This window comes from Trachymyrmex cornetzi, unplaced genomic scaffold, assembly GCF_001594075.2.
Source record: "Trachymyrmex cornetzi isolate Tcor2-1 unplaced genomic scaffold, Tcor1.1 scaffold123, whole genome shotgun sequence".
NCBI classification, from domain to species: Eukaryota; Metazoa; Arthropoda; class Insecta; order Hymenoptera; family Formicidae; genus Trachymyrmex; species Trachymyrmex cornetzi.
In genome coordinates, this window is record NW_017295795.1 from 351748 (window position 1) to 378984 (window position 27237).

Genomic DNA, 27237 nt, shown 5'->3' on the forward strand with positions numbered 1-27237 from the left:
GGTAATACCAATGGCGATATCATGTACGTAAGATGATTATATACTCGATAATAAGAGCTGCACGTTAAGGTAATAAATTCAACGTTAATGAAGAGGCGCGGGGAAATACGTTCGATAAAGACTGGGTGAGAAACGAGTACGATAGTACGATAAATGTAAATTAATTTAATGATTAAAAAATGTACTCCTGTCACGCAATTTTGACGGACCTTATTTGTCCGAATGAGTTTTGTTTCTCGGAAAAAAAAAGAGAAAATCAATAACGTAATATTATGTTGTAACGTGATGTTATGTTATTATTATAATGCTGCGTTGAGATACGACGTTGACGACAATAACGTGTGATCGTCCATTCAAATCTCACGGCTCACGTTCGGCTGCGGAACGCATAAATTTTCGAAAGATAAAGCCTTGGCATGTTTGTGAGCAAGTTCGCCGGATATTTATGGGATTTCTGCGGCGATAATGCGCTGACAGCTCCATTGGACTTATCGGGAGCACTTGAGCAATTGCCGCGCGTCTTGTAGAGCTCTAAATTAACTATGGATTGAGTATTAACCGTACCGTTTTTCACGATCCCAACATCGTCGTCGTGTTCGATGAAGCACAGGCCCAGGATATCACGAAGCAATGTCGAGAAAGTTGTGAAATCCGTTATGAGTGATACAAAGATAATTATTACATGTGAAGAAGTTTTATTGAAGTATTTAAGAATTTAACTGGATACAAATTTAAAAATAATTTTGTTGAACCATCGAAATAGTTATGTGGGATGCTCAAATTAGTTGCTAAAATGTCAAAACTTTCAGCAGCATTGCTTGTTATGCTTGAAACTCCTACATTAAAAAAACATTCTAAATTTTAATAAATTATTTATGTGTTGTTTACATAGTTTCAACTAAATATTTACTAAATATAAAGATATCTTTATTTAGACAAGAATCATTAATTTAATTTAACAATCTTTGTTTTTAATAAATATTTATTTACGGTAAATAAATGTTTAATTAGCACTATTCAAATATTTATTAAAATTCAGTACAATTTCTTTCTCAGTGTACGTAATTACAATATTTTGATAGTCCAACAAAATTATTTTTAGATATGTATTTAACTAAATTTTTATATACTTCAACAAAATCATTTTTTTTTTATCAGACGATTATTATTCGATTCCGCACGCGGCAAGACGATATTAAATAATATTTACGTAATCGCGCGTGACTCGAGATGCGCTAGAGATTATTCACGCGGGAGGTTAGCGATGAATCTTATGGAGATCGCGCATCGACAAATAATACGATTTGTGGTTGTTTCTATAGAAATCTGTGAACGAATCGAGAGATCCGTTCGATTTGTCCCGATAAACAGGGCCCCGACGAATAAATTTCTTTACGGACGAATGGAGAATTTAGAAAAGAACTTTATGGCCCTAAATCGTTATTTACGGTCCGGCTTAGTGCATCGTAGAAAACATTGTGTCTTTATTATGTCTTTTTCGTTCTCTCTTTCGATAACCCCGCGATGAACGAATCGACTCGAGCCGCCGTCGAATTGACAGATATTTCTTTAATTGGTTTTTTAAATTGAGATAATATTTTAATATTATCTTTAATTAATTTATATATATATATATATATATATATATTTAATTGATATATACAAAATTGATACATTATAAACTAAAATATCAATATTAAATAAAATATTTATTTTCATTACAGTTACTTAATCAAAATTTTATTTATAGAGAGGAATAGTAGTTACTCGATCAGCATTTATTTTAAAGAAAAATATAAAGAAACCCCGAAAGAGGTTGTTCAAACATTACACTGTTTTACATAATTCAATATTTATATATTTTGACAAGCGTGATGATGTCGACTGTTATAAAATGTTTATAAGTCTTACATTTAAGATTAGTCAAGTAATCATCTAATTTTTTAAAAGATCATATTGTTTTTATACCCTAATTAAAATTACTATTATTAACAATATATTGTACATTATTGATTGTGATATCCAATTTATTAGTACTTTAGAACATTATGGATATGTTTTTAATCACAATTTTCTGAAAAGAGTAAGTAAAAACTAAATTAATAGATTAAAGGGAATAATCTGCTTATTATGACAATATTTCTGAAGACATAAAGATTTTAAGTATTATAATACTTTTTTGTTGCGAGTTTTCGATGAAATTGCATATTTAAAAAATAGTTATTAAGAAAGGAAAAAAATGAGTTAAACAATATTTTACCTCAATTCGCATTTTTTCACAAGTGAGATATAAAAATACCCCAGATGACTATTCTCGGGTTAATGACTCCTTAACGATACGTATGTTATTTCGATGCGGTACAATAAATCGTGTACGTTTGTCAGCCTCGTTGACGCCCTCGTTCCTGAAGAGTTCGCTCGAAAACCTGATGTCGAGGAAATGATTCAAAGGCAGGCCGACACGACAATAAACGCCACCGTACGGTTTGAATCGACGCTAACGAGATTTATGATTGGCTTAAATTTTAAGAGAAAGCTTTTCGACGGCGACGACGAACAGCCTGCACGCATAGAAGTCCGGGAATGCGCGACGCGTTAACCCGTTCACGGCACGGTGCTGCATTTTACCTTCGTGTTTATTCTCAAAACGTCATACCTCGTACGTACATTCTCCGGGCGTACATACAAGACAGAGGGGAACAAAAGAGGAAATCGACGTGCAGCATTACGCCACGTCGACTACGTTCCCGTAAAGCGTAAATGCGTGAGGTCGCGTGAAAATTTCTCACGCTTTTTTTTTTCAGCGTCACGACCACGACGGAAGGCGCGAACGTCGTCGGTGGACTCGTGACGACGAGTATGATTAAATAATGGCGAAACTGAGATGGAGATAAGGATAAGAACGCGGACTGTAAAGAGGGACTCTCGATTATTACTGTTATTAGCATTATTACTGTTACTGTGTAATCGTTATTAGTCACGATAATTAAATCTCGGCAAACTGAATCCGGAGAGACGCGCCTAGAATTCTTCTGACCTGGATTATGCTTACACTGAGAAAAAATTATTTGGTTCTAGTCACTTGTTTTTATTTTATCGAAAAGCCAGAGTCAAAATAGAATGGTATAATTTATGCAAATGTACTTTATTAATTCACTGAGAGTGAAGTGCTCGGTATCTCTTTAAATTCTTTAGAGTAGTATCTCACTTTGAAAAGTGAAAATTGAAGTAGTCTTGAAAAAGAGTGGTTTAATTTTTGATCACCGAGAGTGAGATTTACTTTAAAAGTTTCAGAAACATTTTTGTAATTATAATTGCATGATAAAATAATTATATTTAGGAGCTCCATTTTTATAATTAATACTGCTGTAATGATAGTAATAATATAATCATAATATTCTTGAGGCTTCCACGGGTGCTTTCTATATAAAGATTATGCTTTTCATGAATCTTGCAGTATACTTTATCAGGGCGAGGAGCAGCCTGATACTGATGAAGTGGATTGCAAGATTCACGAAACGTTGGTATTCTAAGAATGGATCTGGACACGGAAAAAATCCGCAAAACATATAATCTTTAAATATAATTATATTTATAATTCTATAAAAAATATATATATAATTACTAACATTAATAATGACTAAAAATTATAGTTAAATTATTTATTACTGTAACCATTTTTCTCTCAGTGTATGAGAGAAGAATATTATCTTTCTACAAGATATAAAAATTAATTTTTTCCATAATTATAGTTACGAAAAACATTGTCTCTCCTTATTTTTTTAATGAACAGAGATACTTGAATTGCAATCGCGATTAAAGGATCGGACGAATTAGGCTTGATTATCCTAAGCTCTTCGAAACGACGGCATTCTTTTTCACTGAGAGAAGTGCGAGGTTCCGGCCGCGCTTTACGATCATCCTCATTAACAGTATAAATAGCCTAAGCAAATGGGTTTCTGCTAACGTGAGGCGTACACATCGTCTCTCATTACGATTATCCGTTGCATCCGAAGCGTTCGGCGCGTCACTGAAACGTCCATTATCCGGGCATCCGGATATCTGTCATTGGCCGTATACGCCAATCGGAAGGCCCCGGCAATTGAAGACATCCGGGACATACTTGTTGCACAAAATTGAGACCTGCGCTCCTGGCTCCTAGCTTCAAACCGAAGCCAGGAAGCGCCCAAAGATGCCCCGCGCGGGACACGGTTTGTCTCGCATTCGAACGTGTACGTGGCAAAATAAATAAATAAATAAATCCAAATGTCAAAGCGCATCTCTCTCGGGACGCGTGGGAAGAGAGACTCCTCCCCGCGACGTTGCACAATGCATGCATTCCGCGTAGCGAATCCTTTGAGGATTCTCTCGAGGATCTGCATAATTCACGGATGAATATACGTATTCAAAAAGATCAATTGATCGCCCCCGTTATTTAAGGGAAGAGGGTGTTCCGTTGGTTATTCACTGAAATAATTGAAGGTGCATGCGAGATCTTTCCTCGGGAATGCACGTCTTGAGAGGTTTCAAACAACAAAAGTCCAGAATCTAAATATAACACTCGTTTACTATAACAACTCGTTTGCTATACAATTTAAAATACAAAATTTTCCAAAAATGAGTTTTAATATTTTGTATCGTTAAAATTTTGTAATATTAATTTGAAATGCAATTTTGGTACAATAACTGATTGTAGAGAAGTAAATGTTTTGTTTAAAATATGTTCTTTTTTCCGTCTTTACTTTTTTTCACTGTAAAAAATATTGGTGTGGATTTAACACTCATATAGAATCAATATAATTCTCATTATATTGCTTAATATTAACATCAATACGGTGTGTAATTTTTTAAACCCCTGATGTTTATATCAATACCATCATGGTCGAAAATAAAAAAAGAACACTTTGAAAAATAGCGATGTGAATTTAACATTTAACACCATGCATAGTATTAAATGTTAAATTTACAATTATATAAATACCGCATGCTGTACGTATATTATGTGTCTATATAATTCTTATTGTGTTGCTTGCTGTTAATATTAACACCAACATGATGCAGAATTGTGGATTTAAAACCTATGGTGTTAAATTCACAATTTATATAATTGTAAATTTAACATTTAATACCATGCATGGTGTTAAATGTTAAATTCACATCGCTATTTTTGAGTTCTTTTTTTATTTTCGTTTTTCTGCAAGCAACTAAAAAATGATAATTGTATTGTTGTAGCAAATGAGCGATAAGACATCTTAGAGATGTCTTATATCCCGATTTTAGACTTTATGTTGTCCAGGACGTTCTTCCTCTCTCCCTGTTGCCATCACGTTGCAGCCACGTACGTTTGCATAAACGTGAGAAACAGCATTGGTATATAACGTTGCACAACGTCAGAGGGTCGCTGAGGGTCTATTAACGTTATAGCGTACCCATTAACGTTAACACGCGGACATTTACAATATAATATTGCAAATTGCAACTTATAGCGGATAAATATAATTTCTGCACGTTTGCCTAATCATCGCGTAATTTATAGACTTTCTCCCTCTTGATTAAAATAATTTTAAGACACTAGTGGCACACAGTAGTGATTAACAACGATTGAAAGAGAAAATTTCTTGAGCTTATTAATTTATTCAAATATCTACTAACATCGGATATTTAAAAAACGATAGGCTAGATTATTCCTCAAGAATTTATCGCAATAATACTTCAAGAGCAGACATTTCTTGTCTAAAATATAGCCAGGCGATCGCAAGAATGCGCTTTCTACACTCGTGGCCCCGCGAATGTTTTATTTATTATCATTATTTATAACAGGACGGATCGCGCGACTCCTACGTTCCCACGACACGACGTCCATCGACTGCGAGCCGTGTAATTTCGAACTTTACCGCGGTAAGAAACGATATATCACTCGTCACAGATGATTTCTCTAATCGTCGTGGACATCACGATGATGACAGCCGTGACAGGTCCCCACGTGGGCGTTGATATCAGCATAAAACTTTGTGGCAAAGTATCGACGCGCCGCGCCGTGCCGGACCGTAACAGATTTATGCGTGTCACGTGTTGCCGAAGAGAAACGGCAAGGATTTAAAAGGAACTCAATTTAACACGTGTAAATTGTCGTTATATTGCATAATTATACACTGATGGGAAAAAATTACTAAATATTAATACGTATTTTTTTTTTAATAGTACCAAGTAAACATTTACTTACAGTAAATAAACATTAACTCAATAAAAAATTATAGTTAAAATAAATTAAAACTAAAGATGTTCACAAACAGTGCGTGACTATTATTAATAGCACAATTGATTATATTTGCATGGTTAAAACAACTATAAGTAAAAAATTGTTCCAAAGAATGACTATAAATTATGGTAATTATAATCATTTTTTTCTTTCAGTGCATATTTTTAAAGGGCTTACCCTAGAACGGTAATAAATGCTTTATCTATCTCTTTCTTTCGACGCGATTAATATTTCAAGACGCGTTCTCCGGTGGCCGCGACATTAGCATACGATACGAGAGATCGATAGCGATTAGAAATAACTCCATTTCTGCCTGCCCTGCGGTCCTCGACGAGGACATTCGCGTCGCATTCACGGAAATTAATTCGGCGATTTGTAATAATAGAAAAAATTGAGGTCGTTGAGGAGGAGTCCTGTACGCCCCGCCAGCGCCGTTTCCTGGAGGTTCTCGTGACTCACTCGCTCGATCGCGGCGCAATTCTCGGCCCGCGTTCGTTCGCGTTGCGGGATCGCGGCGCGGCGCGCGCGATCCACAAATTTGTTTTCGCGCGCCAATCCCGCGACCGGAACCGAGCCGGGCGAACGGTTAAGCGATTCTTAAGCGGTTAAGTGACCGTAAAAAGGTACTGCGGAGGCGTCAAGTCGCGACGCGTCTCTTCGCGGATCGCACGATGATTCATCGCGCGCGCGCCGTCGTCCCCTGCTCGCAGCTCACAGCTCGCTTCGACGGCGCCACTTCCGGCTGCTGCTGCCGCTGCCGCCGCGACGACGACGACGACGACGACGCAGTTCTGCGGCTTGGTGCAGCGACCGAGATACGTTTCGTCTCGTGGAGATTCCGCGATAACGTAACGATTAGATCACGCACGTAGCCAAGAGCAATAATTTAATTTTATGCACACAAGGAAGTGAATTCCACGCGATCTAACATGTAATTATAATTCGTAATATTAGATCGACGAGAATACTAATTAAAAGAAATAATTAAGAATGAATTGACCAATTAATCGGATTTGTCTCAGATTTCAGAGCAACTTCTAGCATCGTGGACACAAGATTTTATGGCGGGATCTAATTTGGAAACACTTTTTAAAAATTGACATTTGTGGAATTACTTACTCAAATATGTATGACAATCTGTTTTTTTTTTTTTTTACAATAATTCTTCAGATGCAATAACAATTATTGGATTTAAAGAATTATTGTTAAAAAATACATTGGCATGAATATTTAAATAATTTCAAAAATGTGTCAATTTTTAGAAAGTGGCTCCTTGTGATACTTTTAGTATAGTTATAAAGAATAAAGGTTCGATATGATAAAATTTTTCAATATATTTTCTCTTCGAGCAAAATCACTTTTATTGATTTAATCTAATTACATCTAGCTCTGAGTGCATACAGATGATACTAAATTATTCATTTATTATCGAGCCAGATCTCTTTTCCCAAATCCAGAATCGTCAAATTAAATTATGACTCAATTAGTATATTTATTTCTATGCAAAGAATAACGTTTTAGTTGCATAAACAATGTTTAATTTTAAAATAATAATAATAATAATACAACAACATTCACATATGCAGAATTACAAATTGGAACTCTTAATAATAAGAGTATCGCCCTTCATAAGATAAATAGTTTCTCCTACTGTAGAACCGGGACTCTGAACCCGACGGACGAGAATTCTCACACCCTCTAGTGGTCCATTATCCTCCGTCTGCTGAGCCGCGCCAGTGGTCGCGGCCTCAACGAGCTAATTTTGCGAGCGCCGGCTCGTCGTTGTCTGGTCTTTCTCACCGCGGTGGCGGGGAGGGAAAAGCTCGCTCTCTCGCTGTGGTTGTTTCATCGCCATCGCGCATCACCGTGAAACAGTAGCCGAGAATGGGTTCGAGGAAGTCGACCGAGAAAACGAAAGGAGCGCGGCGGCAACAGGGAAAGAATCGGGGTAAGACGAGAGATGCGACTAAGAAAACCGCGAAGGGTGGGACGGTGAGAAAAGCGACAGGGTGAGTGAGATTTCAGGAGAGGGACGGGAACGTGAGAAGGCAAGAAAAGGGTCGTTACTTAACCGGGTCGAGAAAGGAGCGCTGTGACCTCAAAAAATTAGATAATTTCGATGTCACGTCCGCGAAGTAATTATCGCTCTGGAGTTCGACCTCGCCGGATGCAACTAGGGAATCAATTAAATGGACCAAAAGTTCAGTCGGCGCGAGTTCAAGCGACCTCGTCAAGCGCCTTTTGAAAGAGAGTCACCGAGATCTCGGATGGCAATCGCGATGAATCACAACGAGGTTCTTACTTATATTATTTAGCATCTTTGAATTCTGTGAGGCAACTTTTGTAACTTTTTCCCGACGAGCAAGAGTCTTTTGAGAGAAACTTAAATGTTATTTCTGAGAAAGATTATGACGTTATTCCGAGCGTTTTATTTACGTTTACGTGTTTTATTTCGTGTCCTTTTAAAAGTTATAACATTTCAAAATTTTAATAAACTATGAAAAATATAATTTTGCTCAAGTATCATCAAAAATTTAGCTAAATACAGGTTTGAAACTGATTTCATTGGTCTATCAAAATAATTACATAAGAATCTTAATCGTGATGAGTAAAATAAATCCATCAACAACCAGTTTGAGTCCTTTATAACTATTTTGATAGTACAAAATTATTTAAAAAATTTTTATTTTATGGACACATATATTATATTAATTTTCAACAAATATTTTTTGTGCCATTCATATTTAAAAAGATCATCGTCAGCATTTTATACGCAGCGTTTGTAATAAGAATAAGACGCCGAACGAGAGCGCAGAAAGACACATTTATAAATTTCTATCCGTAAAAGTTCCAAGAAGCAAGAACGCGCTTCCGGTAGTTACTCTTTATTCGCGCCGTATATGTGCGTTGTAATTGTCCCGCCGCTATTATACACGCAACGTTACGTAAGCGACCGTTTCTGAGCCGATGATGAGGCTTTAAGGAAGCCATTATGGCATTTTGTTTCCAGGCGAACGTGAGCCAGGCCGAGTACGAGAGAGCGCACAGAGAGTACCTGAAACAAGTGCAGCTGTCGCACGATGGACAGAAATTTAGAACGCGACGGGACCTCCATGTATTCCAGGCTGCTGGTAAGATCATCTTAACTCTCCTACCGTCTATAAACTAGAAGTCGGATTCGTAGCAACTTTCGCGGAAGCGAAGATTATTTATGCGACGCATATATTCCTATTTTCTACGAACTCACCCATTCTAGAATGAATAAATAATAATGAACGTAACGTTAATTTAACATATTATAAATGTTAATTTTATGAAGAAATTTGTTTCCAAATGTTATTTTTTGTGTTAATTTTTTCGTAATGTTTGTGTTATATACTTTTGAATGTATTCAGCTTGTATTGAATTAATACAAAAATTTGGATGGATTGTTCGAGATACGTATCCACTTGGGAAGCAGATGTTAATGTCGTTATTTTGGTGTCAAAATATTCTCATAAATGTCATTTTAACATCAGGAATGATAACGAATAATGAATGAATTAACTTGCTATTTGGGAACGTTTGTTGTAATAATAATAATTCTACAGTTGGAAAATTTGTGTTGTATTTACTTAATACATTTATTATATCCCATGGTTCACCCAAGTTTTTATGTTAATTTGTTACAAGATGAATATGTTAAAAAACAATAAATGTAACACTTTTGCACAACTTGGAAGCAAATTTTTGGAAGCATATTTTTTCAATAAAAATTAACATATATAATATATTAACATATTGTTTTTTAAAACTATATTATTATTTATGTTTGTTTATTTACTTACAAGTTATTTCAACACTAATTATAAGAAATGTTAAATATTAATTTTATACAAAATATTTAAATAACATTAATCACATTTATATTAAATTAATACTTGAGTATATAAAAAATTCAACACATAAAAATTTGACGAGGACCGGTTTTAACACAAGTCCACGGTTGTTTTTAACTGTGTTTTGTCGCTTATTTATTGAATAATTACTGCGATTATTTAATAAATCAAACAAATGTAAAAATACGCGATAAGAAATGATTCTCTAGCGACTGTAAATCACGAAGAATTGTTGCGAAGAATTGCGCGAGGATTGTTTTTTTACAATCGCATGATCTCTCCGAGATGTGTTTTATAAGAAAAAAACACTCGAATAGATATGCAATCGCTGATCTAATCCGATCCAATTTTAATTTTAGAATTAAATTATTCTCAGAGTCTTAGTTGGAATTCTGCTTCTTCCACGAATTAGGTCCGCGCTGAGATGCCGGTTGCGTACGAGCGAAAAACCTCCGCGCGCATATTCGCGGTACGTTTCCAACAAAAACAAATGCGGAAAACGGGGTTGCAGACGGCGGGGAGCGGGACAGTAGAGGAAGGTGTAACGATGCAGTTTTCCACCGCGGCCTGTCGATACGTCATCACGACTCGGCGGAGCGCATTCAAGTCTCGGCGCGGCGCGGCGTTTCGGTTTCACGATTCACGACGTCTCGGCCTCTCGACGATCGATCGTTCGAAGGATGGGCAATAAAAGTCGCGCCTCGAGAAAGAAAAACGGCCGTGCAGAAACGGGACATCTTGCCGTGATGCGAGAGCTGTAACGAGAGGCGCCACGGCGCGCCCGCCGATGTATTTACTTTTCCCGTGTCGACGAACTCGTTACGAGACATTTTTCCGCGAGCCTCGTCTCGTTTCGCATTCGTCGCGCCTGGTCGCGCCGTCGCGTTTGCGAAGAGGTACGATTTCGCGAAAGCGAGTAGAGTATTTCACGCAACACTCGACATCTTTAGACGTTCGAAATATGTCCTGATAAGTCCCGTTTATGTTAGATATATAAAATACGCCCCAAACCCAAGGAACACAAAAACTCGTAAAAGTCAATAAAAAATCAAAATCACTTAATTTTTATCCTTAACGTCAATAAATAGTCAAACTTTGTAGTAAAAAATCTTTTTTTTTTTTATGAGAAATTACAAATTAACAAAAAACTAATAAGTTTTTATAGACTCCTTAAATTAAAACAATTTAGAAAAAACATAAAATATACAGTACAGGCAATAGGAGTCAACGCTGGTTATCAATTAGCGCAATTCTTCTTAATACTAAAAATATAAACCTTGTCATGATTTTGACTTTGCTTTGATTTGATGTGTTCTTTGAGCTTGAGACGTACTTTAAATGTTTATTAAACAAAATAAGGTCATTTTAATTCGACTGTCTTTTGATTTGGTGTGTTCTTTAGGTGGTATTAATGATTGGGTTTGGGTGATACATTGTACGTACGACGTCTATACTGGTAGACATATTCTCAAGGAACACAAAAATCAACGAAAAATCAAAATGACTTTACCCAAACAGAACAAGTTTTTATGATATCAAAATGATGTCAAAATGACTCCAAAATGATCATTAAAAGTCATTTTCAATTATTTCCGATTCATTTTAATGTCATTTTAACGGTATCGTGACTTGTTGTTCTGTTTGGGGATATTCTGATTCTTAACGTCAATAAATAGTCAAATTTTGTAATAAAAAAATCATTATTTTAACTTGCATGACGAAAATATAGTCATTTTACTTTCTCTTGATTTAGTGTGTTTTTTTGGTACGTCCATGTATGGACGGTAGCATAAGAGTCTTACATAACGCATAATACATAAGAAAATGAAGCAAAGTCCTTCATTTTTTCTTTCTATGAAATAAAAAAAATTTTGATTGATTGATTTTCTTACGTTTTATGCATTATGCGTTATGCAAAGTTCTGTGCTCTAGCCTTACGGCGAAGGGGACATCGTTTGGACATCCATAAGGTATCGAATTGTTGCATGGAATTCGTAATCGATCGGAACGTAATCGATCAATCGCGCGCGCGCTCGCGCGACGGGGGATCCCTCGCGGCAGGAGGAAAAAGAAGCTTGCCGGAAGCGAGATCTAAAAGCGTGTTTCTTCAAGGATACTGGGAAAATATACGCGCGCTATTATTGGCCGTCCACCTAATTTCTCTCACGGCGCGCGGCTGAGAGGAAAAATACTTCGCCGACTTTGTAGACTTCGCGAAGAGCAAACGGTTATAATTTAATAATACGCTGAAAGGAACTGTCGCCGCGCGCGAGCCTGACGACGTCTCGCAATCGAGGTGGCCGATATGTGAGGATGTGTAACATTCAGAATGCCGTCAGACTGTCGACTTCGAAACCTAAACTGCCCAAATTGATAGCTGCAGAACGCAAGTCGTCATCGTGACATCAAAATGACGTCAAAATAGCTCCAAAAGGATTACCAGAAGCCATTTTTCAATCAGTAATCACAATGTAATGATTCATTTTGACGTCATCGTGTCTTGTTGTTTTGCTTGGAATAACAATAATGGGGCTTGGTAATACATTACGTTTGCAATCACATGCATTATTTATGTATTATTTCATTTTTATTTGCACGTGATTTATAAGTTATTCATTTGAGATCAATTTCATGATATAAGAGGTACATTTTAAAAACTATTAAAAAATTAAGAAATAGAGAAATCTTGTTTTCCAAGCTATTGATACACATAGAAAAATATTTTACTGTTAAGTTTACTTTTTTTCTTTGAATGATTACCTTTAATAAAAAGAATATTTTCTTGATAACAGTCCTAAAATATACTCCTTAATAATTAAAAACTCATTTAATCATCATGTACTCAAAAATTTATTTTCTTTCGAAGAACATTAAAAAATTGACTTTAAAGTTCAGTATGCCGATGAAAGGTTAAATATAACATTTTTTTTTCTGCGTAATAATAAATTATACATAATGATATCAATTATTTGGGACCAAGCAATTTCATGTGAATTATGTAAATTTATGATAAAAACTTAATAATAATCGTAGAAGCAAATTAATGATATGATGCGTGGTGAACAAGTAAATTAATCTTAAATTTCAATTTTAGGATTAATTTACTCGAGTTTTAGTTAAATTACTCTTGCGTCGTACTCTTCGATATGTTTATCATTTTAAAAAGTGATTGCTCAGTCAGTTGCTTCACCTTTGTGGAGAAATACTATCGAATTAGTGAAAAAATTGAAAAAAAAATTGGATCGAATAGTGTACAATTTTTTTTCCGTAAGGGCAATTATTTCGACCGTGCTAGATTCGCGAAATATGAGCTACGCGGGTCCGTCCGCGCGTTTCGTCGCGTCGACAAATTAAGACGTGAATCCCGCTAATGAATTCCACGAGCGGCGGCTCGTCGGCGCACGACTCCGCTCAATTACGGCCGCCCTGAAAATAGTGGGTCAAAGAGATAAAAGTCGGCACGCATCTGGTTGGAAACGGGACGGGACGGGACGGGACGGGACGGGACGGCCGACGACCACCGCGATGTGCGCGCGGTTTTACGCCGGGTGGTACGGCCCGCATAACACGTACCTACACGCACTCGAGTGGGCTCGAGTCCGTCCCAGTCGAGTCGAAACCAGTCTGAAGTAGGTACTTGTCTATACACCAGCTAGAGAGGTGCGCAAAGCAGAAAAAGAAGAAGAGCAGGAGGCGGAGGAGGAGGAGGAGGAGGGGAGGAATGGTCTCTCTTGATAGCTGGCCTCTCCCCGTCGTGTGTACACGGCTGTTATTATGAAAGATAAATTCCGACCGCGGCGGAATGCCGAACGACGAGTTCCCGAATGCAATAAGAACGAATCGCCGGGCAGAAACACACCGCAAGAAGTAGTTCCCACAAGAAGTAGTCTACCTTGCTTTATCTGTGAGACGTCGTTGCGAGGATATGCCGATACGCGAGAGAGATACATGAAGAAATGGACCCCCCTTCAGACCTTTTTCTATCCCATCGCTTCTATTCCTCTGACCTCTTAAACCACCGTTGCTTTAAGTTTATTTCAGTTACCCCCCGGGTACTTACTGCTATATTACTTTGGGGTGAAATAGAAAGATCTCTCCCTCAATGAAAAGATCTACTACTTGGCTTTTACTTTTGATTTGATACAACAGTTTTTTTCGAGGAGTACACTTAGCGCCTTTTTTTAAAACCTTCTTTTAAAAAGGTAATTTTAATTACATCCCGCTGAGTAAGGTAGAGCGGAACTGGTTGCGCATAGGGGCAAGTTGGGCAAATATAAATATCTAAATAACCAAAATATATACTATAGATACGTTTATGCTTGCGTAAGGTAGCACAAAGACAGAGATTACTGCGCTTAATACATATAATTTATTTCCGGTTGTCAACAGCCAAATACGTGCGCTTTTTTCATTTTCGTACATCAAAAGTAAAATTATTGGATATTCTTTTTGGTCTGCGTGATAATTAAAGCGATTGATAACAATCAAATGTGTTTTTTAGATATAAGTTATTAACTTATTTTTTAACTTTAATGCTCAAGTTGATATTTTATTTAGTGTTTTTCAGTTATAAAAAAATATCAGTCAACACCGATATGGAGCTTGTTGGGCCAATATCTCATAACTAACTTAAATGAAATTTGCCTTTATCAATGCTTTTTATTCTACGTTAACGATTAAACATATATTTTGATTATTATTATAAAGAGTAAAGATTTTAGTTTTTCTAATTTGGTTAATTTAAGTATTTAAAAAGAAAGAATATTACAAATTATTATACTTAAGATGAAAATAATAAAAATGTGATTAATATACATAATCTTATCATGTTTTTAATAACATATAACCTCATTAAACGATTATCTTCATGACTCAATTTATCGTTCGAGGATGCTCAACATGCTCCATAGGTGGAGCATATTGATCCACTTTGCATCCTTATAATTAACGTAATTTTTTTTCTTATTTACGAGATATATTAAGAATTTATAAGTACTTAATTATTGAGTCAGATGAACATGCAACATTTTAAAGCATTTACCATTAGTTTATCATAATTGTGTGAAGATTTATAATAATTTAAAGAAAAAGTGTCCCAACTAGCCCCGCTCTCTCTTACTTATTAATCGCAGCTTAATTAGTCCGAGTGATACGTAAAAAACTAATGAATATGAAGGGCAGCGAGATTATAGGCCGAAACTTGAATTCGTCTCCGGGAATTTTAAATTTATGGTCGCGAGTAGGACTGTATTATTCTTGACAACTTCGAAGATTTGAAATTTTTTTAATTTTTAAAGCTTCTAGAACATCGTCGATATAACGAAAGATAATATAATAGGGAGACCCTCTCATGACTTGTTACTTTTGACAACTTCGAAGATTCGAAGCTGATTCCGAACTTACGAATTTTCAAAGTTAACCCCAAACTTTCAAAGTTTAAAGTGTTTCGAAGCCTCGAGTTTCAAAGTTTTCGAAGCTTTGAAGTACCTACGAAGGTTCGAAGTTAACTTCGAACATTCGAATACTTTCAAAACTTCGAATCTTCGAAATTGTCAATAGATCGCAAGAGGGTCTCGCGATTATCTTCCGTAATCGGTGATGCTCTGGAAACGTGGTTTCCAAATTGTCAATGGTTTCGATGATTCTACGAAGAGTAGCGTCGGCTAAATGTAGGACACCGAGAAATGCAGATGCCACCGGTTATTCCTCGGACTATTAGGGCATGTTAGATCGATTGGGCTAATTCCGGATTTTCTAGTTCAAAAATATGCGCAGTGTCATCGCTCAGCTTATTTTTAAACGTCACATTAACGTGGCATTGATTAAAGCGACATCTTTTTCGCCTGGTCTAATTTGTGTTAATCAAATTAGAATCTCAATATATCCGTAATATATCTCCATAATATAGAAAGAGTCAGGAAAACTAATGTGTCAAGATATAAAATGTTTAAGAGTCAACTGTGTAACATAAACGAAATCTGTTAAATATTTTCAATCAATAAATCTAAATTTCTTTATACTTCATTAACTGCATTTGGTTTCCAAAGAATATTTAATTCTATTCTTTGATTTATTATCTCGAAGCCTGATACTCTTAATCGCTTCCAACATCTAACTTTAATTGACACTTCTCTTACTTAGTGGATGTATTTATATAAAAACGGTCCTGTTTCTATAATATTAATATTAAATTAATAATTGTGTAATTTCGATTCTTCGAAGTTTCGATCCTCAAAGATTTTAATGCCAAAACTTTGAAGTGTGAATGTCGGAAGCCTTCGAAACAATTAAATCACCATCCCAATTCAATATCCCGCGGCATTGTCAAACAGAATGAAAGATCCTCGTTATTCGGGAGTCTTCCACAAGTGTGTAGGAGACATTCCGTCTTCGAGTCTAGCTTGAAAAGCCCAACATTTCGATCGGGACCTCAATCCGAATCGTTTCTCGATTACGTGTTTCGTGTTTTGTCACGTTTTGTGTTTGGCATGCGCATATCTGAAGTTAACTCGCTTTTTAACGATGCTTGATTCATTCTCAGTTCCGGAGAGAGCGGGATTTCGGAGAAGTTCCGCGTCCGTGACGGAGGGTCACCTGCGCGTAAATCGCGGCACGCGGCGGTTTATTTTTGGAGCGTGCCATCGTGTGATACAGCCTAATAATAAGCACGGCACGCCGACCGGCGCGATTGACGGCCGCGTACGCGCTCCTGCGGATGTTATTTGGGGTAATATCGCCTCGCGATTCTCTCCCCGTCGCTTCCCCGTCGTCACATTCGAATTCTCATCGGGTGACGAGGGTGCCATATACGCGCGCGGGGCAAAACACGCCCGCCCTCGCCTAGAATCGTTACGGCAGAAATGGTCCGGATTCCGCGGATTCCTGGGCGCTTTATCGGCCGGTTATTTTGCGCCGATACCTGGTCAACCGCCAAACGGGACCGTCTGTTTTCGGTCGTATCTGTCGCGATTCATCGCCGAGGCCGAGGTCGATTGAATGAAATCGCCGCGTGCTTGACGCGCGTCCACGGCATTGGCGGATCCAGAAAGGACTTCGCACAAATTATATCAAAAAGTGACTTCGGTCAAATTTACTAAGACTATGATATTTTGCAAATTATGAGATGCTGATCAAAAATTTCCTTAGGCAAAATCATCAAAAATTGACAAATTTTGCTATAGCATCATTTGAAAGTTGAAAATTTAAAAATTTGAAATGTAAAGGAAATTTAATTGTTGTTTTAAAAAAAAATGTATTTTGTAAGTACGCAAATTGCATAATTTTTTTTGAAATGCAACTATGTGTTGTCTTTGTACTAATTGATTTACCTCATTATTCTATGCATAAAAGTAGTAAGGTACAGTTACCAAAAAATGAATAGTTTAGCAGATAAAGATATTTTCGGTACAATTAGATCCAAAATAGCAACTTTCAAATGGTGTTACAGTAAAAACTCTCCATTTTTTACGATTTTATCTAAGAAAACTTTTGATCGACATCTCATAATCTATAAAATATCATAGTTTCAGCCAATTTAACCAAAGTGATTTTCCATATGATTTCTGTGAGGTCCTTTTTCAAAGAGAGCTATTAACGCGCAAGCGAAATTTTTTTTTAATATTATAAATATTAAAAGATAGAATATTAAATTATTATTTAAATTATTATTATATATTGAAAAAGTATTATTAAATGTATAATTCATATAACGTTTTATTTAAATTATATTAACACAAAAAGAATAATAATAGAATCTATGTTTTTTATATCTAGGAGTTTCTTAAATTAAAAAATATTTTTAGAATATTAAAATTGTGATTAAGCACTTCAAAGATATTTAAACTACATATATATAACATTTTGCTATAAATTCTATATTAAAATTGTATTTAAAAAAAAAAACTCCAAGAGGAGAGGGCTACGATCTCCGCCAGTGGTCCACGGCCGCATCTGTGGCATTCCATTCCTCAGGTGCTCCCAAAATTAATTCTTGGGAAGACGCGTAATTCCTCGGATATAGAAATCCATTTCCTAAGGAATCTTTCGCGAAATGGGAGCCTTGTATTCACCTTTCGTCTTGTATTCGCGTCTCCAGTATTTGCGATCGCTTTCCGCGCGCCTGAAATTCCTGATCTCTCTCTCTCTCTCTCTCTCTCTCTCTCTCTCTCTCTCTCTCTCTCTCTCGCAGAGGAGTTAACAAAAGTAATGGAGTAAACGATAAATACGATTTTGATGCTTTTATCTAACAATCGGATAGTCGCATGAGAAATTCCCGTAATTTATTTTAATAGAATACAACGAATGAAAACTGCGGGGAATGAAAAATAAAGATAAATCGAACTCGAGTCACGATGAGTGATTATAACACACTGTTAAATTCATAACATTAAATTATATTCAATTTGAATTATTTTTAATTATTTTTACAAATCGCCACTGCTCCTTGAGTTAAATAAATTTATTATTTTTAACTTCAAGTGTATATCGAAGTATATAATTATTTTAATTCGAAACATGTGATAAAAAAATAACCAAAGGCAAATCTCCATCAATTTATTTTTATGGTTGAATTGTTTAATATCAATGAAAATTAGTAGAAGCCTTTAAAAGCCAACACAAGTTATGTGAATATTCTTTATTGTTAAAACGCAAACATATAATATTAGAATTGTTTAATTACAAAGTAAACAGCATTGTGAATTTTTAAATGACACATTGCCATTATAGAAAAGTTATAAATAAATGCAATGTCGCGTTCATAAGCGAGTAATTGATAAAGAAAAACAAGCTCGGAATTCGTATCACTCGTAGGTGTTTACGTGTAATTAGCGGACGAGCAGTTGGCACGATCGCGTGACATTCGCTCTCGCGATCGAAGAAATTATGCCACCTCGCCATTCGCGCGACATGCATCAAACGCTCTAAAAGTATCTACCATCCCTCTCTAAAAGTAGATCTTTCGTTGCGACGCGGCTCGAAAAAACAAACGATTTCACCGAAACACGCGGGATGCACGTACGCCGTTATTCGACGAACGTGACTGCTGGGAAACGTCTCTCGGAAGAACTGGAACGATTGATCGATCGATTTGAGAAACTCAGCTCGCCGATCGATACGAGCCACATAAATTAATTTTACATTAATCAGAGATCTGCACTTGATTCCCCAAATAATCTATTACAAGTCTTTGTAATTAATTTAATTATTTATATACACTGAGAAAAATGTACTAAATTTTAATAAATATTTGTTTGTGAATAGAGAGAGTACTAACATAACATTTACGCGCGGTATATAAATCAGGTACGCTAAACAAATATTTACTAAATAAAAAATGATACAATAGATAAATAAAAATAATGATTCTTGTACCAAATAAACATATATTTAATAAATATTTAGCTAATATTAATTCCATAAATATTTATTAAAATTTAATACTTTTTCTCAGTGTCTAAAAACATGCGGCTTATAATTCAACTATTATTTATAAAAAAGGATCTTTTACATAATTTGATATTTTATGCATGATGCTCTCGTAATTACGCAGTCCCTATTTGATCTAGAATCGGTAACTGAAATTAAAGAAATTTCTGTAAAAACTAATTTTACAATGGTTATAGATAGACAATAGGACTATAATTATTATCAAATTTTATGCGAATTTTATTTTAAAGTATGTACATAGAATTTTGATTTGTTAAACGTAATTAGATATAAAGATACAAAATTACGTACATAATAATTTTGCTCTACTTCTTTGCGAGGAGAACGTCGACCGCAAGTTGGCAGAAGAATCAGTAGCGAGAGAACATCCGGTTTTCTGCGGATACTCCGCATGTATGTATCAAACGTTTACAAGATCTTATTTTTCATCCAATCATGCGAGGAAACCTGCAAGAAATAGACGTGGGTCTATTTGCAGAAATACACTCGGTGGACGAAGGATTAAGTATTGCCCTCGCTCTAAAAGCAGAGGATCCCGTGGCGCCACGAGTAACAAACAGAAAGAGAGAGAGAGAGAGAGAGAGAGAGAGAGAGAGAGAGAGAAGAAAACGTACGATTCTACCGAATGTGAAACGACGCGGTGCGTTGGCCTGTCATCAGGCAGATAAATTATGCGAGGAACGTGATAACCGAGAAATGTGTCGGGGCTCTGAAAATCACTCGGTGTCACGAATTTTCTGCGGGGAGACGCAGCCTCCCTCATCGTATCTTTTCTTATATACATGTGTGTACGACAACTCATAAATAAGGGCACTAATCAGTAACGCATTCTGAGCACGCGACGAACCATGGAAAGGCTCGAACCTTCTCGCCCAATTTCTAGACACTTTTATATAATTATATCATTAATGTCTATTTCTATTAATGTAGAGATTAACTTTATATTGTCGATTTAATATTTACTTTTTGTTCTTTTCAAGTTCTAATGGTTATACTGAAAAAAATTATTAAGTTTTAATGAATATTTGTTTGAATAGTACTAAGACTTACTTACAATAAAAAAATATTTACTCAATAAAAAAACGATATTTAAATTAATAATTTTTGTACGTAATAAATGTATGTTTACATTTAGTGAATATTTAGTTAGTACTGTTCAAATAAATATTTACTAGAATTTAATAAATTTTTTCCTTAAAGTGTAAAAAAAGATAAAAAAATAAATTAAATTAAGAGATTAAAGTTAATCTACATTGTGCATTGGTTAGAAATGAGTATAAATAACGCAGCAAAAATTTTAGGGGTTTTAAGCAACGCGCGAACAGACCCATTATTTTCCACAATTCTCTCTCTGTCTATCTATCTCAGCGTGCCGGCGATCGTCTATTCTCGCGGCTTATTTAAAGAGTTTCGCGTGAGAAAGAAATTGTCGAGCCACGAGTTTAGCCACTTTCACACGTCGAGATAAAGCAAATAGAGTCCTCACTCGGATCCTTTGTTTCCATCTTTCCCTTTTTATATTCCCCGTACCTAGCTCACTGCCGAGATAACTTCTAATTGTTGTAGTTGTAAATCTAAGTGGCAACCAGATAAAGCAGATAATAAATTAGATAATGAGAGCTCGTGAAATTAAAAAACCAATTATATTTAATAAAACTGTCGAAAATCAAACAATAATAAATATTAATTAACGGACAATGAGAGCATTTACAGCGCGATATTTTTTTAAGCGCAATACATAAAATATATTCACAATACTTTTACATTACTTGTTGATACAATATTCTTGGACGTTTCGATTTACTTTAAACCATCATCAGCAATGCCGTATAATTATCATAACAATATGCAATCCCCACAAGTTGGAGATGGTCTCTGCGTTCGACAGAGGATGAGCATACTCCTACTTCCTAGTTGAGAAATGCCTTTATTTCTCTTCGTTGTTTAACCAAGTGAATAACCTCCGCTTTTGCAGATCACAGTTTGAAGCGCAACACGTTACATTACAATGAGTAGAAAATAAATTATAGCTATATTACTAAAGATATTATCCATGTGGAAGTCAAATATGTAACGTTACGTGTTACGCTTCGAACTGTGATCTATAAAAGCGAAGGTTATTCACATTTAACGAAGAGAAGTAAAAGCATTTCTCAACTAGGACGAAGAGATCATCTCCAATTTGTGGGGATTGAATATTGTTATGAAAATTATACGGCATTGCTGATGATGGTTTAAAGTAAATCGAAACGTCCAAGAATATTGTATCAACAAGTAATGTAAAAGTATTGTGAATATGTTTTATGTATTGCGCTCCACAAATACCGCGCTGTAAATGCTCTCATTGCCTGTTAATTAATATTTATTATTGCTCGTAGAATTATTTTGGACAAGTGTGCAATAGCTATCACCGGTCTCTAAAATCTTTGGAGTCTAAAGAGTGAAATCTCATTCTTAAAAATTAACAATTGAACTCAGTTGACATACTGGCTCAGTTGTCTTTCTTTTGTCACTTTTTATAATTAGATTTCGCTCCAAAGATCTTTGAGAGCAGATATTCCATTCTGGGAAAATACGTTGTGTTCTCTTTCTCTCCCAGCGTACATCCGAGACCTTCCGTCCCTTGTGCGAAACCCTTCTTCCTGTCTAAATCTACATATATAAAAAATGTTGTTACATTAATTGGAATTCAGGTAGATTCAATCAAACAAATACAAACCAGACAATCAAATATGAAATACATCTCATTCTATGTTAAGCACCGTGCCGAATATAGCAATCCAATCAAAAGTTGTCTAAAAGGAATGTCCAATCTCTTACTTAATTGAAGATCTCTACTTAAATACTCCGTAATTATCATCGTGGCACTTGAACGCGACAGGCTTGGGGAAAAACGGTGTGTGGTCGCTGATGCCTTGTGGATAATTAATGGCCTCGCGAGAGTTTTCCTGAGCAGTCTCGCGAGCCCCCATAAATAAGACTTAATCAGCGAGTTAAAAGGAGAAACGAAGAGAGGCGAGAGAATACCGGCTTTCCAGCAATCGGAGCCGGATTCTCTTTCTCTCTTTCTCTCTCTCCCCTCCCCCTCTCTAAAGAATTTATCTCCCTCCCACAGAGAGAGAGAGAGAGAGAGAGAGAGAGAGAGATTTTCGCACCCCTTTCTCCTCTTCTTTTCTCCAAAGAATTTATCTCCCTAACACAGATTCTCGCACCCTTCTCTCTTTCATCTTCAAACGTGACTTTTACAGCTGCCGAAACGAGCGATTTACAAATTCTGAAGCCTCCCTTTGAGCGGTCTCATTAATAATACGTTCGTTCGAGAGTATTTACAATATTGGCTCGCGATCAATTCCTCCGGCAATATCTCGAGAAGAAGTAATATATTGCGGACAGAAGATGACAACATTGTTTTTTCTTTTTTCTTAGAATGAAGCAGATTGTCATCGTTAAATCGAAATTTGAAACACACTAAATTCTTCACGGAATAAAAATCACATGCCAAGTCGAAGTAATAGGAAATATTGCGGAACACAAATCTAACAAATAAAATAATAAATTTATATATTTAATAATTATTACCATTAATTATACACTTATTTAATATTAAATATTTAATAAGAAATGGATTGGATTACTTATTGGCTGCATTCAGCAGAAAAAGTAGCTTTGCAACTGTTGTAAGATTCTTTAATATAATTGATTTATACATTTAGATCCAATGAGAAACTAAGAGTAAAACCAAACACATATTAAAGAATTTTACAACAATTCCAAAGCTGCTTTTTCTGCTGAATGCAGCTGTTGTTTTTATCTAGTCAAACATCGCGTCGCGAGTGTTTAAGGGGAATTAAGGGGAATTAAATTCAGGAGCATTCGCCTAAAATCATCTTCGAGGCATTTTCAAGTCGTTTCGTAGATCGGTTAGATCGGCAATACATGCCGCGGCCGATTTTGTTGGAAGGTCGAATACCGTTCCATGACTCAGATCGCTGGTCGTGTTTGTTTATGCGCGACGAGTATCCATCCGGCGGAGTTTCGATTCGCGAAAATCCCTCTGCCAATATATTTACGTGGGCGAATAACGCAGATCTTCCACCGAGGCAAGAATGCTCGTTGCGGAACGCACGTGCATCTGCATACTCTGCATCCGTAAATACGCGTGAGAGAATTGTGACAGCGTGCGTCGGTCGACTGGGAATTCAACAGTTCCTGTCATTTATGTAATGCCACTTTTAAAGCAACCCCGACAAAACGCAGTTTCCGTTTGTTACTCTTTCGTTAACCGTCTCGCGCTTTCATCGAAAATTTAGCTCGAGCGCGAAAGCAACTACGATCGCACGAATCATCAGTCACGCCTTATTTTGCATCGTATATAAATTTGACTAACATACTATAAGTATGTTATTCTAATTATATTACAAAAGATTATCGTTTATTTATCGTTGCCAATAATTTATTTTAGTTAAACATTCATTATTAAGCGATACTTGGAAAAAACTTTCTTTTGTTCTGTAAAGTATGTGGTAAAAAATACGTCGTTTACGCGGAATGATGGAATTTTTCCGTGTGCATTCGCTACAACAATATCACAATTCAAAAAAGTATTCAGACATTTAGTAGATATAGATCTAACAATAATTTTGTTGGATCACCATAAAGTAAGTATTGCGTGGGAAACTGAAGTATAATGATCAATGCTGCAAAAAGTTTTGCGACAAAGTCTTTTTGAAAGAAAGTTTGAATGATTTGAATCATGAAAATTTTGTAATATGATTCTAGAATAATGAAAGTACGTTCTTTCCTTTTTCTTTATGTTTCTGTTCCTATTTGAAAGCAACTCCAAAATAACAATTTTTTAGTCATGTCATTATGACAAATGTGCGGTATGTAAAGTGTGAAGATTTTTCGGTTTGTCTGCGGAGGACAAAACTGGAGCGATATTCTGCCCATAAAGCGTCATACCGTACGTCAACATCAACTTGAATTTAAATCTGTTTACGTTTTCTTTTTCGGTCGTCTGGTTTTGTTCAAGGGTCACGGAAAGATTCGTTCCCATTGCGGTATAAACGTAGACAATAGGCGAGCTGTTCTTCGTCGCTCTAAATTTACCATGAATATAATCTGTAAATCTCGAGGTATAGGTATATATGTAAGTGTGTAGCACGAATACGTTGACAATGATGACAAAGCGAAACTGAGTCACGATTACGAGCAAGATTCTTACTCAGCCTTCCGTGTCATTGTTGCAAGAATTCAATTGTAGCCTAAACGAAGAGTTTTTCCCCCGCGCTAATTAATACGCAAGAACTAGAATCTGTTATCCTCCATTTGTTTCACGCGCTTCGATGGTAGTGTTGCGTAACGCGCAACATTCTCTATTAGTAATTAATTACATTTTGCCGAGGCGATATTGCCATTACATAGTACTATATTATTACGGGATGCATTACATTCTACTAATAACATTAACGTCTTCTCTCTGGATAAGTATCAAAGACAATTTATCATATTAATAATTTGCATCTATGTAATAGCATTTATACATTTAATATTGTAATTAGAATTCGCTGATGGCCGTCGTGACATAAAATCGTCATTCGATTTAGAAGCTATCGCGATGACGCGAATTTGCCGCGGACTTCACAACTTGTCATTTACGTAACGATATATATGTACTTATCGACGGCTCTTTCTCGTTACAGAGCATCCGGGGAACAAATCGAGCCTCGGCTTCAGCCTGAGGGGAGGGTACCACCGTCACTCCCTGTACTTTCCCGTCGTGGTTTCCGGCGACGTGGAGGACGTTACGGTCGATCATGCGTCCCTGAGATTCCTTCTCCAAGGCGATCACAGACGTCCACGCGATCTCGAGGCGCTGGTCTATCTCCGCACGCCAGCCTCCCGGCGTCTCCTGCTGCGGCGCAAGATCCCGCAGGGCGAACCGACGAGTTCCCGATGGATGGAATTGGACTCCACCGAGGCGGCTGCGAGCTGGCTCGAGTACGCTCTGGAAAACCATGGCCTCGAACTGGAATTTCTTCACGACGGTCGGCCGACGCGGCGCGAGGTTTCCCACGCAACGTTCAACGTGTTCACCACGTCGGAGTCTGGAAGTGGTAGAAGGAAGAGGTCCACTCCCGAGGAACTGATGCCGCTGCACAAGGGCCGGCGCAGCCGGTGCAAGGGTGACAACAAGAAATGCTGCCGGCACGAGCTGACGGTGATGTTCAAGGACCTGAAGGGCTTTGAGTTCATCGTATACCCGAAGGGCTTCGACGCCGGTTACTGTAAAGGCCGTTGCCCGCCCCGGTACAATCCAGCACATCATCACGCTCTGCTGCAGAGTTTGTTGTGGAAGGAGGACCGGAAGAGGGTACCTAAGCCGTGCTGCGCACCCAGCAAGCTCGACCAGCTGATGATCGTCTACTTCGACGAGAACCAGTCAACGCAGCTGAAGGTGTCCTACTGGAAGAACATCCAGGTGTTGGAGTGCGCCTGCTCGTAAAGAAGAGGAGAGGAAAAGAGAGTGAAACAGTCTACCATGGCCGAGGACTCACCAAAGAATCGTCCGAATTGCGGTTCGGTGATGCCATCCACATTTTCGCGTTAAGATATATTACAACTATTAATAAATATACTGATAATGGCGAAAGTAAAAAGAATGTACCGTCGTTCGACTTTAAGATTTTCGTGCACGTTCCGCGTGACCCTCTAGACTTCCATTACTTCTCTCTTTTCTTTCTTCATACGATTCGGACGATCCAAGGCATCACCGAATACTCAGACCCTGTAAAAGCTCGCCCAGATTCAGGGTCTCGCATCGACTGTGATACTAACGATATTTACTTGTCATTATATTCCTTATTATATAGCGATCGTATTTTATATTATTAGGACATTCTCACTATATCCAGACCCGGCTAAGTGGAAGCGAATCGTTGCGAATCGTTGCGAATCGTCGATAATCGTGAGCAACGACTACCCTAACAGAAATCCAATATTGGCCAATGCAGGCTAATTTATTACTGAAAGACATTAATTATAATTACTTATTTGGAGTACTAAAAACACTAAACAGGCAATGCTTTTAATACTTAAAATAAGTAATTAATTATTGTCTTTCAGTATTAAGGTTGTATTAGATATATAATTTTTGTAAAAAGTGCCTGAAATTGGGAATTTATACTTTCTATATAAAAATAAATTTTATATACATGCATAATGTATGAAAATTCAGTAAGGTTAATATTTAAAATATTTAATACAATTTTATAGTTAAAATGTAATTTTTCTCATTTTATCTTAATTATTTTTTAAAAGTACATGCCTACTTCTTATTAAAATAATTTTTGATCCTTAAAGTTCTAAATCGCCGCCAAATCTCTTGTATTACTTTCAAATACAAAAAAAAATATATAGAAAAATCTATAATTTTTTCTTTTTAAAAAATGCGTGTAATAAATTCTTAAATTGACCAGTATTAATAGATTTCTGTAAGGATATATCTTCTTGTTTTAGCCGGATGAGCATCCCCCTGAAACGCCATATCATCTTGTAACGCATATCCTCTATCTGTTAATTTATTACAATCACGCTAGGCTTCTGCGAAACGAGCGGATCGATGTCTGATGCTAATGTAACTTTGTGACACAA

General features: G+C 36.5%; 1 protein-coding gene across 1 annotated transcript in view; it reads left to right on the plus strand.

Annotated features, from left to right (window-relative positions):
• The window catches only part of mav (TGF-beta domain-containing family member maverick), a 45197-nt gene extending 18585 nt beyond the window's left edge, over positions 1 to 26612 (plus strand). Inside the window, exons 2-3 of the mRNA XM_018521022.1 lie at positions 9270 to 9390; positions 25287 to 26612. Coding sequence (XP_018376524.1) covers positions 9270 to 9390; positions 25287 to 26089 — 924 coding nt within the window. The 3' untranslated portion in view covers positions 26090 to 26612. The remainder of the gene's footprint in view (positions 1 to 9269; positions 9391 to 25286) is intronic.
• The last annotated feature ends 625 nt before the right edge of the window (positions 26613 to 27237 follow it).